Source organism: Anthonomus grandis, chromosome 2 (assembly GCF_022605725.1).
Source record: "Anthonomus grandis grandis chromosome 2, icAntGran1.3, whole genome shotgun sequence".
NCBI classification, from domain to species: Eukaryota; Metazoa; Arthropoda; class Insecta; order Coleoptera; family Curculionidae; genus Anthonomus; species Anthonomus grandis.
The window spans coordinates 32034699-32049527 of NC_065547.1; the positions used below are offsets into that span (position 1 = coordinate 32034699).

The 14829-nt window shown below is 32.1% G+C and overlaps 1 protein-coding gene across 1 annotated transcript; it reads right to left on the reverse strand.

Annotated features, from left to right (window-relative positions):
• Positions 1-1562: 1562 nt before the first annotated feature.
• LOC126750108 (UDP-glycosyltransferase UGT4-like) lies at positions 1563-13729 on the reverse strand. Its single transcript, XM_050459614.1, has 4 exons — positions 12890-13729; positions 12542-12803; positions 1906-2089; positions 1563-1854 (listed from the first exon to the last, which is right to left on the reverse strand). The coding sequence occupies exons 1-4, from the start codon at positions 13691-13693 to the stop codon at positions 1572-1574; spliced, it is 1533 nt and encodes a 510-aa protein (XP_050315571.1). The 5' UTR covers positions 13694-13729; the 3' UTR covers positions 1563-1571.
• Positions 13730-14829: the final 1100 nt, after the last annotated feature.

Consider the following 14829-nt stretch of genomic DNA (forward strand, 5'->3'; position numbering starts at 1 on the left):
ACCGGGGAATAGAAATCCTTCTTAAAGGGCATCATACTTTTGATTTTTAAATCAAAAAATTGGTTTTTATTAAGCCATCTTGATACAAATTTCGTAAGTATACTACTGCACAATATGCGTGCTGACTAGAATCGCAAAATTCGTGCAATTGAGATGAGACTACATAATTTTCAATGATTCGCCGAGGAATTTTTAATTGAGATAAATTATTAGGTTGCATTCTTATTTTAGTCCAGGTATCAATAATATTTTTTGGAGGCTGGGAGTCCCAATCACACCCGCTACTCCAAAGCCTTTGAATTAAAATCTTGAGAGATATTGTCACTGGAGACAAAAAACCCAGAGGATCAAATATTCTTGCAAGTTCTGATAGTAAATGTCTCTTAGTGCAAGCTATATCTCTTTGAGCAATTTTGAATGTAAAACAATCAAAGTTGAAATTCCATGAGAGTCCCAAAATTTTTAAAGTAGAGTCATCGCTTGAGTTAAATAAAGAGATTTGAATGTATACTTCACTATTACTCAAATTAAGTAACTAATCCCGTAAAACCTTACCGATTATCCGAGTGATGGGCAGCTCAAGTATATAAAAGAAAGGAACCAACAGCCTATGGTATGTTCATTTTTATTATCCTTTTTCTTTCATAAATTTATTGCTCTCACCCCCACATATTACTTGTTGGAATGTAGCAACATATCATATTGACTGTATTATTTTTGTAATGGAGTGTTAAATTGGGTGTTAGGCTAAAATATTATTTTGTATTTGAATTTCTTTGTTTTGTAATGAAGTTGATCCCGTAAATAAAGAATAAATAAATAAACATTTTTGCAAGAAATCAACAGAAACCGATATATTTGTCAAGATTTTCTCCTAAGTGAGTCTCAAGTCAATTCGAGATATCTGAAAAACTATTAACTCCACAAAAAAATATAAAACACCATGTTTATAGAGTGGAAGCTAATCCACAAATTTTATTCCTACTCAATTTGCCATATAATCAATATGAAAAGTGTAATTTAATAAGAACCCCAATAATTAAGTTACCACGAGAGAGTGACACGCTAGCTCGCACCACCATAAAAGAAACTACATAAAACATAAAACCCTTACATGAATTTTTTTAACCCAGAAAAACACTCATCGATACTGCTATAAATAACCCGTCAAGGACACATTAGACCATCCCACAAAAACTATTAAAATATTCCACATTTTCCCTCATGTAACTTCCAAACGGACATCCTAGAATATCTGGTTGAAATAAAAAACACTCTAAATCGCTTTGTTTTTCAACAAAAGTAAATCCATAAATATTAATACGCCGCCACCCCAAAAATAACCATAATATCCGAAATCAGATTTCCCTGGAAAAAACTCCACGGTAACATGAACCGCGGAGCGAAACACGCACCTGGAAAACTCCGGCCGCCGGATCGTAATCTCTGGATCGCGGCCAGATCGCGTGTTTCCATCCAGAATATGATAGGCCGACTAATAAATATATTCCCTTGTATATTTTACTTTATTCCAGGAATGTTTTTCTGTAGATGAAAACGCATTTTGTTACTTACAAGTCTTTATTTTTCATTTGGGACTTAATCACAAAACTACTTAAGACTTTCTTCATTATCCACCTTCCAGATAAATAAATTGTAAAAAGTAAACAAGCGATAGAGAAATACACATCCAGCAAATAATAATGGTAGAAAGGTAAGTCAGAAGCTTCATATCTGAGATGCGAGGCTCCTTCGTGGCGCAATACGTATTCGATCCAAAATATCGCTTTATCCAGAGAACTAGTGGGTTGATCATTAACGATGTTCGATTGTCTCTCAATGTTCTCACGGTACCTAAAAATCCACTTTTAACTCTAATATAGCCAAAATTGATATAAAACTTACGATTTTTCAGTAATCAGTTTCTGGATCTTGGTGGTCAGTTCTTCGGGAGTGAAGTTATTGAAATCGATGCTTTCAGCTATGCCCAGCTTCACACATTTTTCGCTGTTTGTTTTTTGGTCCGCTATAAATGGGATCACCAGCATCGGGACTTTTCTGGATAAGGCTTCGTCGATGGACTGCATACCTAGAACAAATTACATCTGGATATATTATCTCCGATATGGCGCCTCGAAGCTAACGTTCACGTTTCGGTTCGGTCCGTATTAATTCACTTTTAAAACTTATCTATATTCAAAACAAAAGTTAAAATTTATATCAGTGGGTTTATTTAAGATAAGTCTAACGAAATAAAATAAAACAGAATTTCAGAAGGTATTTTCTAAGGACTGACTTAGGAAGTAGTATTTCCGGCTCCTGGTCTCTTGGTGCTATTATATTTAGTGTGCAAAGCAGTTGTATAGGAATTAGATCTAAGGCCACCAGATTTAAGGCTTGGACTCAGCAATGTCTGGTAATGAGAAGCTTAACAAGATTTTAGGCCATATCGAAGACACCAGTAAAAAAATGAACGTGATAAATAAAACGCTGATTATGATATGAACTAAAATTTGCTTCGCCTAAAAACTCTAAAGACATCAGTTACCTACTGTCAAGAATGGTATTGAACAGTTTTCACGTAAATGCAACCTAAGATTTTTTGTGATATTAGAGAATAAAAATAAAAACATCATCCAGGTAATCTCTAATCTAATATATTCCAAATTTAGCATCCCTCTCGAAGAAAATACATTTAAAAATCTCTTCCGCATAGGAGAGAAGAAGGAAGTACTCGAGCAGTGTTTGTTAAGTTTGCGAATTCTATACGTAAAGTGCAAGTGCTTTCAAACAGAAACCTTATAAAGGGAACGAAAATTAAAATAAGAGAAGATCTTATACAAATGAGATTAAATGTGTTAAAGCAAGCCGCGGAAAAATATAGAAGCAGAATGGGAAAATAAAATGGACACAATTATGAAAACGGCAACTGCTCTATACTTAGAACAGCGAAAGGCTAGAATTAGCATTGCCGTGGAACTATGGTCAGTTATTGTTTGCTTGCAAATTCTCTAATGCAATGATGCCAAATGCTCATGTAGAAATAGCAAACAAAAAAACTATGTATTATTTTACAGACACAAAACAATATTACTGTTCCTCTTTAATAAAATATGGTAAGATACTCTATAAAGAAGTCAATATTCAAAGTTAAATGAACGTAGATAACGAATATTAAAGAAAAAGGCAACAACATCGCAACGCAGCTCAATCTATGCTCGATCATATCAAGCTGTGACACGAAGAATTAATATTTACGTGATAAATATTGATCAATAATAAATTATGTTTTAAATTATAAACAATATTACTGTTTATTGATTAATTTTTAACGTAATTCATTAAAGTAAAGGTACCTATCTAATAAAAAGCATTTTTATGGAAATTAAAAATTTTATAATTATTATAGATTTCTTAGTAAGTTCTTATTTAGGTTTATTTGTATGATCCGCTTTTCCACGTTTATGATGACGGTTCTCCTTTGATATGATGTTAATACAGTATCGGTATTTACTTTTTAAAAGATCGGCTTGAATCGGCTTTTTACCATCATTCATAGCTCACAAAAATAGTCAAATGAGACCTTTTTCCCTTTTCAACCAAAAACTAAAGAAAAAACACAGAACTTCACGAATACCGATTGTAAACAAAAAAGCCATTTGATAAGATGGCATTTCACAAGATGGCACCAGCTTTTGCTTGCGATGTTGCCACTCCAAGATTTTTAGAAGTAGTTTTACGAATAAGAATGTTAATAATTTTTGTTTTGCTTCGAAAATCCTATTTTTTTACTTAGTATAACATATATCTATTTCTATTTTTAATGTTTAATCCAAAATCAAACACCAACAAGTTAAATTAACATTTTTAAATGTGTTTATATTATCTATAAATATATATAAATCTGAAATTTCCTCTTTTGAAAATGTCTGTAAATTTTACAACAGAAAATTGGTGACTATGTTTGTAAGCAAAATACCCGCATTGCCCCTGAGGACATGTTCAACTCAAACAAAGTTGTTGTTTCCTAATTCTAGTCTTTCAATGCACTAAGGCTCACATCATTTGGTAGACTCTCAGCCGGATGATATAAATTAAAATAAATGATGATATTGTCACACTAACTAAAAACACATAGGTATTACTGAGTACTTACTTCCTTCTCCCTGATTCATTAAAACGATGTATAATAATCAGTGTGTAAAATTAAAAAAACGAAAATCTATAAACATCTCTATATAGGGAGGCTTGATTTTAAATTCTCCAGCAAATCACGAATCGCCCAAATATTTATTTACATTACTGCCTATCTTTTTTCGAAAGCTACACGTATGGAATACATTGTTTTAGAATCCCAATCTTGTTTTAATTTTCTTAAGTTTTATAGTATTATACCTACACTTAAATATAAGTCTTAAAAAGCATTTTGATCAGTTGCAGATGTTATATTAAGAATTTAAATCCTTTGACATAATTGTGTTGTCGTAATCATGGTGTACACCATCTATTAACTTCCATTAATTTCCATCTGAGTGAGTATAATATAGTATGTATTGAATCTCATAGTAACAAAAATTATGTCATTTTGGAAATGGTAAATAGATGGTATGTATTAAAAATAAAATATCGGTTTCATCACAAACTTACACTGTTAACTCAGTAAATATAATTAAAGTTATTTTAAATATTAATGGCTTACTTATACAGGGTGTTCATTTGAAAACTTCCCACCACGGATTTATCGACAACCGCTGTTCAAAAAAAACTGTTTAAAACTGTTTAAAAAAAAGTTTCCAGATAAATGGATAGGGCGAAGGGGACCTATAGAATGGCCTGCTAGATCTCCTGATATAACGCCGTTAGACTTTTTTCTATGGGGTCATTTGAAATCTATTGTGTTTACTCCCCAACCTAAAAGTTTGGATGAACTTCGTCAACGCATCATCGACAGCTGCCATGATATCACACAACATGTTTTTGAAAATATCCGTCAGGAATTTGAACATCGCCTATATCATTGTTTGGCCAAAAACGGGCAACATTTTGAACACTTATTGAAAGAAAAACTGATATTTTCATGTTTTTGTTTTCTATCTGAACAAATTAAGATAAACAAAGATTTTTCTAATTTTCTCGAAAACGAATCGACCGATTAAAAAAAATCAAACGTCAAAATAAAAGACTTCGAAAGACCTTTTAAACAAGCTATTACTCGATACCCCTTGCCATTTAAATTTTTTAGAAGATGGCCCTGGGGGGCAGATGGTGAAAGGGGTTGAAGTAATTTTAGGTAAGAAAGTTGTTCCCCTTGACAAACCTTTTGACGTATTTCGGCGTTTTTTTTTTAAATAGAGGTTTTCGATAAATCCGTGGTGGGAAGTTTTCAAATGAACACCCTAAATTTACTAAATAACTGCTGTATAGAAACTATTGAATATCTCAAAACTCCTTTAAAATACGGTTATATTAAATATATAAATTCTCCCACACGTATTTTATATGAAACCCAGTCATGTATAGATCACATAGTTATTAAAGCCTTTAATCATATTTGTATTAAAAATAAAATAATTCAATATATAACTTCGTAATAAACTATAAAAAGTTCAATCAACAATTAAGCCTTGAATAAAAGCATCGAATAGAAGTACCTACATATTATTATAGCAACTATTTATAGACAACCTCATTTTAATCCCATTACTACAATTGAAAAATTAGTTTAATTTATCACTTTAATTTATCACACCCATTGGATTCATGCTTAAATTCCTTTAGCTTAAGTCAACTTATCGACGAAGGCCACTCTTTTAAGCCAATCTCTGCTCGATTTTGTCAGTAGCCCTGACAAATGCCAACTTAAGGGCGTAATTTATGTTAACTTTCCAGATCATAACCTGGTTTACTATATCCTAAATATTTCTGTCCCTAAATTCACATCGAAAATTCTTAAAATGTGCCAATTTAAAAATTTTAATCCAATATGTTTTTCTCAAGAATTGGACAACCTCACAATGAAGAACCTCAAGCTAATTTTCGATCAAAATCAAACTATGGATTACCTACTAATGGAATAATATACTAGTACCTGCAGATAATAAGGCCTGTCGGGTAATAAGTCTATATTCAAAAAAACCGCTTTAAATTAATCGCAAATCGATTGCGTTGGGTCCGCGTCTCCTATTGGTCCATTTACAAACGACATTCGAACGGACTACCTGCGACTAGCGTCTGCGGAACCACCGTTCCTTGTGCCGCCGACGCTCGCTCTCGCGGCAGAGCATAGTCAATGTTGCCGCTTTCATCAAAGATATCCTATTTTATGATTAAAACGCATTCTGGGTGAGCCGTTATGCATGCATGTGCTCGCTCGCAGTCTCGCAGGCTCAATGTTTAGCAATTTTGTATTTACTTGTTTATTTTGATATAAACAAATATCATTAGCTAAGTGATTGGTTTACATGTATATCCATTTATATTATGCATGTATTGTGTTATTTCCAGCCATATTTGAAGATGATCTAAATATAAGGATAAGGTCGAAACGTCGGCATTTTTTTGTAAGAAATTGGTTTCATTTCCTTATTGGGTCCTACTTCTGGTAACCCTTCGCTACATAAATAAGTTTATCTTTTTCTTTGTTTTTTATTAATAAAATTTAGTTACCTATACTATGGTTTTATTTTGGATTGGTGCCTTTATTCCTTCTATTGATGGTACTTAGATCATTAGAAAATTATTTTCTTTCTAAATTTGAAATATTTTTGAAATAATTGCTAATTTAAACATATTTCTCAAAAGCGATAGTTTAAAAATTCCAAATCCTACATTATTACTATTTTAATGCGTTAATGCTCTTCAGTCTGTAATATGCAGCTAAATCTATTATCTATTTACAGATAAACATTAACATTAAACAAATCGCATTTTCTTATCTTACGTTTTTTACGCATATAAAAAAATACCTAGGTATTTATTGAATAAAATATCAAAATATTTATGAATCCTAAAAATTAGCAATTCAAAGGTTAATGGTTAAATTCAGAAAAGTGCAATATGTTTTAACCATCTTTAGAATCCTGCACAGTTTCCTAGTCATACCAAGCACAATCTTCAACACATTTATCTCATGAATGGTTGAATAAAATAATGGCATGTGATTTTATTACATTATGAGTTCATTGAAATCGTAGTAAGTACCTTTATCAATTCTTAATTGATTTTAGGGGTCTATTTAATATTAGTGCAATCAAAAGTAAACGTTTTTTGAAGAAAATTTAAAGAGGAGAGACATTGTATAGTATTTTTATTTTTTAAAGGAAAAAAATGCGGAAAAATTAAGTTTTTTGCGTGAAAACGAAAAAAAGGAATAAATAAAGTTAATATTCCCGGTACGCGGCTCAAAAGACACTAACCCAACCGATGGGAGGCTCCAACCCATGGTCGATATCCGTTTTGAGATCCAACTCTAAAATCAAGTCTCAATCCAACCCAGGCGCGCCCTTTCGAATTTTGTTCATTCAAACCCGTTAGAATGAACAAAATATTTTTGCGCTCCGCTTGTCACTAATGTCACTATAACCAATAGAAAATCCCAACACACTGACATTATTACTACGCGTCGAAAAATAGTTCCAGATTAAAATGATTTTTTCTTTTTAGAATTTTTTCTTTTTCCTAATTTTTTTCTTTTTAGAATTGACTTAAATTAGGTTAGTCTCATCATATTAATTAATTTTGTAATGTATTCCGATTGCACTAATGTTAAATGTCACCCATTTTAGTATATAAGGAAGGACAACTAGTTATTTAACATTAATAACCCAAACTGAAAATTCCATATAAATTAGGTATAGGTACTTAAATAGGTACATAATGTCCTATTACTGTACCCTGTACGTAGCGATATAACCTTTAAAAAAATAATTAATAAAAGAATCCTCCATTTAACACAAAGCTATTTTATTTTTAACCAACTACCACCTTAAAAAATATCTCTCAGAGCTGCCGGCGCGGCGCGCAACATATGCACTAATGCAGCCGGTATTTTAATATGAATAGCGGCAACGTAGCACCACACATCTGACTGCAGAGGCACAGTGATTTCCAGGCGGCAGACGCTAGTCTACCTGCGTTCCTCGCTTTCGGGCGTCAGTAAGTTCCAACAACTTGTGTCGACGGGTCGCCGCGTGTAATATTATAAGGATACAACGAACAAAAACGTAAGTATTTTTAGTATTTATAATTGTATTTTTAATTTATAACTGCAGATATTTTGGTTAGACTTTATATTTCGTGATTTCAATAGTTTATTAGATTAAATTTAACTGACATAATTTAAATAAATTTACATAATATTTCGTCATGGATGGGTAATAAGGCCTATAAAAATAAGCTATAGGCCTTATTACCCCCCATGTAGGCCTTATTATCCTCATGACAAATTAATGTTTTTATTAACATATTATTAAACTTCTAAACTATTCTCGTTTTATTTTCAGTGATTTTTAACATCATGCCTCCTAAAAGGGCACCTTGGTGCGAGGAGGATTTCATATCAGCAGTTCGATCTGTTCAACGCGGTACTCTGAGTACATATGGGGCTGCGGCAAGGTTTAATATTCCCAGAAGAACCATTAGAAATCATGTTCAAAATGGAATCCTAATAAAAAGACTAGGTCGTAAATCTATTTTAAAAGAAGAACAAGAAGCTGATCTCGTTAAAAGAATAATAAGATTTGGTGAAATAGGTCTACCTGTGACTCCACGGATCCTTCGTCGATTGGTATTCAGATTCTGCGAAGATAATAAAATTGCTCATCAATTTAATACAACTTCAAAACTTGCTGGTAAAGACTTTTATGAAGAGAAATTCTGTAATTTCTAAAAGAAAAGCACAGTTTATAAATCCAGCTAGGGCTCAAAAACTTAATAAATTTATAGTTGATGATCATTTTTCAAAAATAGGGAAAATGTATAATGATCTTGATATAATTAATCACCCTGAAAGACTTTATAATATGGATGAAAAAGGATGCCGCTTGACTATTCACCACCAGCCAACCGTTTTAGCTAAGAAAGGGGTAAAACGCGTTCACTTTCAATCGTCAGAACATGCAGAGAGTGTGACAATTGCAGGATGTGTCAATGCCCTTGGAATACCAATACCTCCTATAATTATTTTTAAAGGAAAGAGGCTAAAGCCAGAACTACATGATAATTTGCCACCAGGAACTCTAGTGGAAAAATCAAGTAAAGGCTACATGACTGACAAACTTTTTAAAGAACTCCTCAAGCACTTAGCCTGATACAAAAGTCCAGGAAGGTGCCTCTTAGTTTTTGATGGTGCAGCTTGTCATCTTGATTTGTCAATTGTTGATGTTGGAGACTCACTTGATATAGATCTCTACTGTTTGTCATCGAATACAACACATGAGCTTCAACCCCTCGACAAATCTGTATATCGTTCATTTGAGCATCATTGGGATATTATTATTGAGGTATTATTATTCTTGGATCAGAATCTTAACAAAAAGCTGACCAAATCACCTTTTAACATCATACTTTCAAATGTTTGGTCTAAATGCATGACACATAGTAGCATTATAAACGGTAAGGCTACTGGTCTGTTTCTATTAAATCCCGAGGCAATTCCAGAAACGGCATTTGCTCCTTCAATTCTCTCAGACGTACTGGCACCGGATGATACCAACAAAGAAAATAGGCATCCACCTGAATTTCCTCAACCTGGTCCGTCTGGAATGGCTTTCGACAAGTCTGGCAAATTTTCCTATTCCAATGTTTACTCTTCTGACTCGGATTCGACTGATGGCCATATCCCTCTTGCTAAATTAAAGTGACGAACAACAAAAGTCACATCTTTTAATGAGCTTTTGCCCACACCAGTAAAAACTAATGAAAAAGCTTAAAAAAATTGACAAAAAGCTCTAAACTACAAAGAAACTCCAGTCACTAGAGATCTTTTTACCGAGGAGAACAAAAGTCGTGCCAAATTGAATAAAGATATTGAAAGCTCCAGGGAAAAGTTAAGTACCGAATGGTATTGCCATGGATGTGAGGAAGACAGGAAGGCCGATATGAGGCAGTGCAGCAAATGTCTTAAATGGTACCATGAGGAATGTGTTGGCTTAACAGTCAATGACATGGATGATTTTGAGTGTCCCGATGGCTGCTAAACTTCGCCCAATTAACGAGTTGTGCCATTTTTATGTATAGGCTTTATTAAACCTCCATCGGATAATAAGGACGATTTGCGTTATTTTTCTTAATATTTATTTTTTGTTTTCTAGTTTTTTTAGAGATTATTTTTTTAAGTTTGTAAAAATTAATATAACCTTATAAGCACTTTGGTGTATTAAACTAAATATTAACATTACAGTATTTCACTTTATTCAATTTTTTTCTTAGCCTTATTCCCCTCAACTACCTTAGATTCTATAATAAGAGATAAGCTTAAAAGACGCTTAATCAAAATAAGGGTAAAATTGTACTTAATAACCAGTACATCAAATATCGGAACAAATTAACACTTCATAAAATTAACGAAAAATAATTATTATGCGAATTTGCTAGAAGAAAATAAATTTAGTATTAAAAAATCTGGAAAATGAATATTGAAGTGAAGTTCAAATAAGTATACCTTCCATAATAAATTTAATAAAATGGATAAAAGTAATCACCCAATAACTCACAAAATTGACAAAGCTAACGCATTTAATAAACAACTGTCACGGTACCTGAGATCATAAAGTATATAAATTCTTTATAAAATTACATGTCGTCAGGAGAAGATCACAGATCTGCAAAAGTACTGAACGTCAGTAGCTCATATCTAAAAACGCCACTTACTCATATTATAAATATTATTTTTACAAGTGGTTGCAAGCTTCAAGACATCTATTATAACAGCAATTACATAAAGGCGGTTCCAAATCAGAGTTATCTAACTACAGGCCTATATCTTAAATAAACAATTAAGCAAAAATTTTTGAGAAAAATTTAAAAACAAGACTTGAATAATTTCAAAATTAGCATACAATTACATCTCAAAATTAATATGAGTTTCATCCAGGGTTGTTTACTATAAATGCAATATACAAACTATCTTCTTTAATAAACAAAAATTAAAAAAAGTTGAGCCATCTTTTTAGATCTGCCTAAAGGCTTCGACACAGTACCACATGAAAGACTTGAAATTGGAAGATTGCAGCTTAGTACTGAGCAGGTTATCTCGTGAGTGTTGTTACTTAACTAGTTTATAAGGTCTGATGATGCTTTTTTAAGCAAAACCAACCTTCGGGACATATAAAAAAGATTTTGAGAGCACATTTCTTGCACCATTATTTTTTACATTATACATTAATATTATATGCTTATTAAATTGCATTAGAACTCTCATAGCTTATACAGATACTGCAATTTTTTATAAAAAAAAGCATTGGCTTATCATTAATTATATAGAATTTTTTAATCATCAGTTTTACAAGTTGTAATGGATCTAGAGTTATAAAGCTAATTACATAAAGATCATTACGTGAAGTTTTTTGTATCTCATTTAAGTTTGTAAGTCTTAATTTGAATATTTTTTGATAAATTAATTTTTTTCCTATAAACTCTAAAATCAAACAATTAAGAGCTTTTACAAGCAAATTACTTAACATAGAGCCACTTTTTCAAAGATGTACGTATGCTAGAAGCATTAAGTAAAAAGCATATTAATGAGCAGAAAATACTTTACTAAATTTTTGTTAAGACAAATTAATTCAATAAACAGTTCCTAAATTATTTGAGTTCTTTAAGAGCACTCACTAATTTAAAAGAACTTTTTGTTTTCAAATCAGTGGTTCTATCAAAATGCACCTTTCTCAAGATGAATTATCCTAAAAGCATAGAATAAAATCATACTAATAAACAGGAAATATTAAATAAAGTTTCCTAATGGCCTAAGATCATCCAATAAATAATTTCTAAGTTATTTGACTCTTTTGGGAACACTACCTTAAAATAACATTACTTTTTCAAGCTAATGACCACTAAAAGCACTTTTCTGTAGATATAGCATTTTAAAAGTATAAAATAAAAATCATTACAATAAGCAGAAAATACTTGCTTGCTTAAGGACTTAAAAGCCTCCACTAAATAATTTTTTTGCTATTTGACGTCTTTGGGAGCTCTACCTTAAAACTACATTATTTTCTAAAACTAGTTACTCAATAAAATGTACCTTCTTAAGATCTACTTATCCTAAAAGCGTGAAATAAAAAGCATTATAAGAAGCAGGTAATACCAAATACATTTTAGAAAAGTCTTAAAGCTATTTAATAAACCATTTTTAGCTTATTTAACTTTTCTGACAGCACCACATTGATTCACCACAAACATCATTCTTTTTTTTGAAACTAGTACATCTATTATCCTAGAGCGATGAACTAAAAAGCCTAATAATCAGCAAAAAAGACATACATTTTTTTAGGACTTTATTTCATCCAATAAACTATGCTTAGTAAATAAATATTCGTACCTCCTTGTGTAATAAACAACTTCACCTTGGGATGCCCCAAGACGTCTTGCTGTGGAAACCATTTGCTGGTATAAAAATTCTTGGGTAATTTTATATGTGAATCCTCCAAATCTGACTTGTACAAAATCGTGTAAGGCAACTGCCCCAAGGTATCCAGTAATTTGTTTAGTTGCACCTGCGCAAGCGCAGAAGGTCTCACGTTGGTTCCCAAACTGAAGTAGATCACGTCATTCTGAAGGTTATCTAAAAGATTACCCAAATCCTAAAAAAAAATATAAATAAATAAACCACTTATATGTTTGCGACACAATATATGCTTTTACATTTTTAATTTTTTATTGTTCTTACCTCTGGCAACGGTTTTTGCGGTTTCACGTGAATAGCACTGATAGTCACGAAGTTCGGTGTGATGGGTCTGACATTTTGTAGGGCGAAGTTGTAGTTGCCAATAACCAGAGCCACCTCCTTGGCCAAATCCCAGCAAGTCTTCGTCACACCCTTGAAATATTTCTCCATTTGTTTATTGAATATCGGTTTGAATTTCACGCTGGCGACCAATCTGTAAAGCCAATTGTGAAGCCAACTGATAACTCTCTGTTGTAAATTCTCAGCTCTGGAAAACTGTAGCAACAGATCGGGATCAACCACGGGATGTTTTTCTATACCGAGAGCATCTGAATTTCCTAGTGATAGAGGTAGGGAGGTGATGCCCACCATGGGTACTTTATAGATTTCCTTGAAGGCATAAAAGGGTTGCCATAGATACTCAACCAAAAGCAAATCGTATGTTTTATTATCAACGTTGTTAATGAGGTCTTGCATGTAAGGGTGGTTCAGCTGAGCTTCGCTTACTTTCAGAAAGATATCAAACCATTTGCTGGCATCAAAAGCTGCTTTCTCTTTATCTTGCATTTGTTTGAAACTGAATCCCAGATCGTACTCGGTTAAGTTGGTGAGCGATGGGTCGTTTAATGGGCTGGGGGTATATACGGTCACCTCGTGACCCCTCAGCGAGAGCTCTCTCCATATGGGCTGAAAGACTATTTGGTGACTGTAGCTGGGAGTCATGAAGATCCCGAGGATCCTGGCGCCATTTGCTGGTTTACACAAAAGAATCGCACAATGGATTAAGATGGTCTTTATCAGCCACATGGTGATAGTGGTGATGATGCCGAGAGACTAAACGATTATTTCATTTATAAAATTATTTAAGAGGATACTTGATAAGATCATATCATTGGAATCATTGTTGTTACAGAAATAAATTCATTGTTTCAAGTGGTGAGTAAAATCGGAAAAAAAGAGTTAAGTAGGCAGGTGTTATCGCTATCATATAATTTTTTTTTGTTTGTTTCCAATAATACTGGACGTATAATTAGCATAACTCTCGACAATCAATGTCGTTTGAATTGTAAAACTATTTATTTTTTATCTTTCAGACGATGGTGATGCATGTTGCTTAATAAGTATACTTAAAACATTATTACGCACGTAATTGATTAGATTCTTTTAAATTTTCAATTAAGAAAATGAAATATTTGGATACAAAATTTTTGGTGAGATTAAAAAAATGAGGTTTTCAAGGAGTTTAATTTAAAGATTTTCTATAATTTTTGATTTTGAAAAAATGAGTCTTTTAAAAATTAAAATTTTCTTTGATTTTAAGAGAACAGTTGATTCAAAAAATCTGATTTTGTCATTAAATAAGTTAGACACACGTAAATGAAGAAAAGATCCATTTCGAGAGATTTTTTTTTCAAAATTTCAATTTTATTTGATTTTAAGAGTACAGTTGATCAAATGAAAAATTTGATTTTACAATTAAATTACGTTTTTTTTTTAGTAATAATAATAATATAAATTTATTTAGTAAACGTGCTGCATACATAATAATAAAATAAAAATTATTAAAATATACATAAAACACTTAAATTAAATTGTTAAACGTTGCATTCCACTTCAGTGGTAACAATCGATAGTACTGCTGAGGTAGCATATCATGGTTTGGTGGTGTTGATGTTTGGAGCAAGTTACGACATGTGTTTTCTAGGTCTATGTTGACCAAGGGTAAATAGGGCATCTCGGTTTATTTTCATGGTGACAATAGGGATCATCTGGGTAATTTATGGAATTTTAATTTCTGTTACAATATAAATATAAGAGTTATAATAAAGATATAAAAATTTTATTATTTATAAACATCAAGTTTTCATAAAAAGTACATAGAAATACACAAATATTGTAAATATAATATAATAAAACTGAGACACTTATTAATAAGACTTAAA

Excerpts from the sequence above, each read along its gene's own strand:
- LOC126750108 (XM_050459614.1), bottom strand. The coding sequence starts at position 13,693 with ATGTGGCTGATAAAGACCATCTTAATCCATTGTGCGATTCTTTTGTGT. Across the intron at positions 12,804-12,889 it reads CGCAAAAACCGTTGCCAGAG|GATTTGGGTAATCTTTTAGA; the intron begins GTAAGAACAATA and ends ATTTTTTTTTAG. Across the intron at positions 2,090-12,541 it reads GTTGTTTATTACACAAGGAG|GTATGCAGTCCATCGACGAA; the intron begins GTACGAATATTT and ends AATTTGTTCTAG.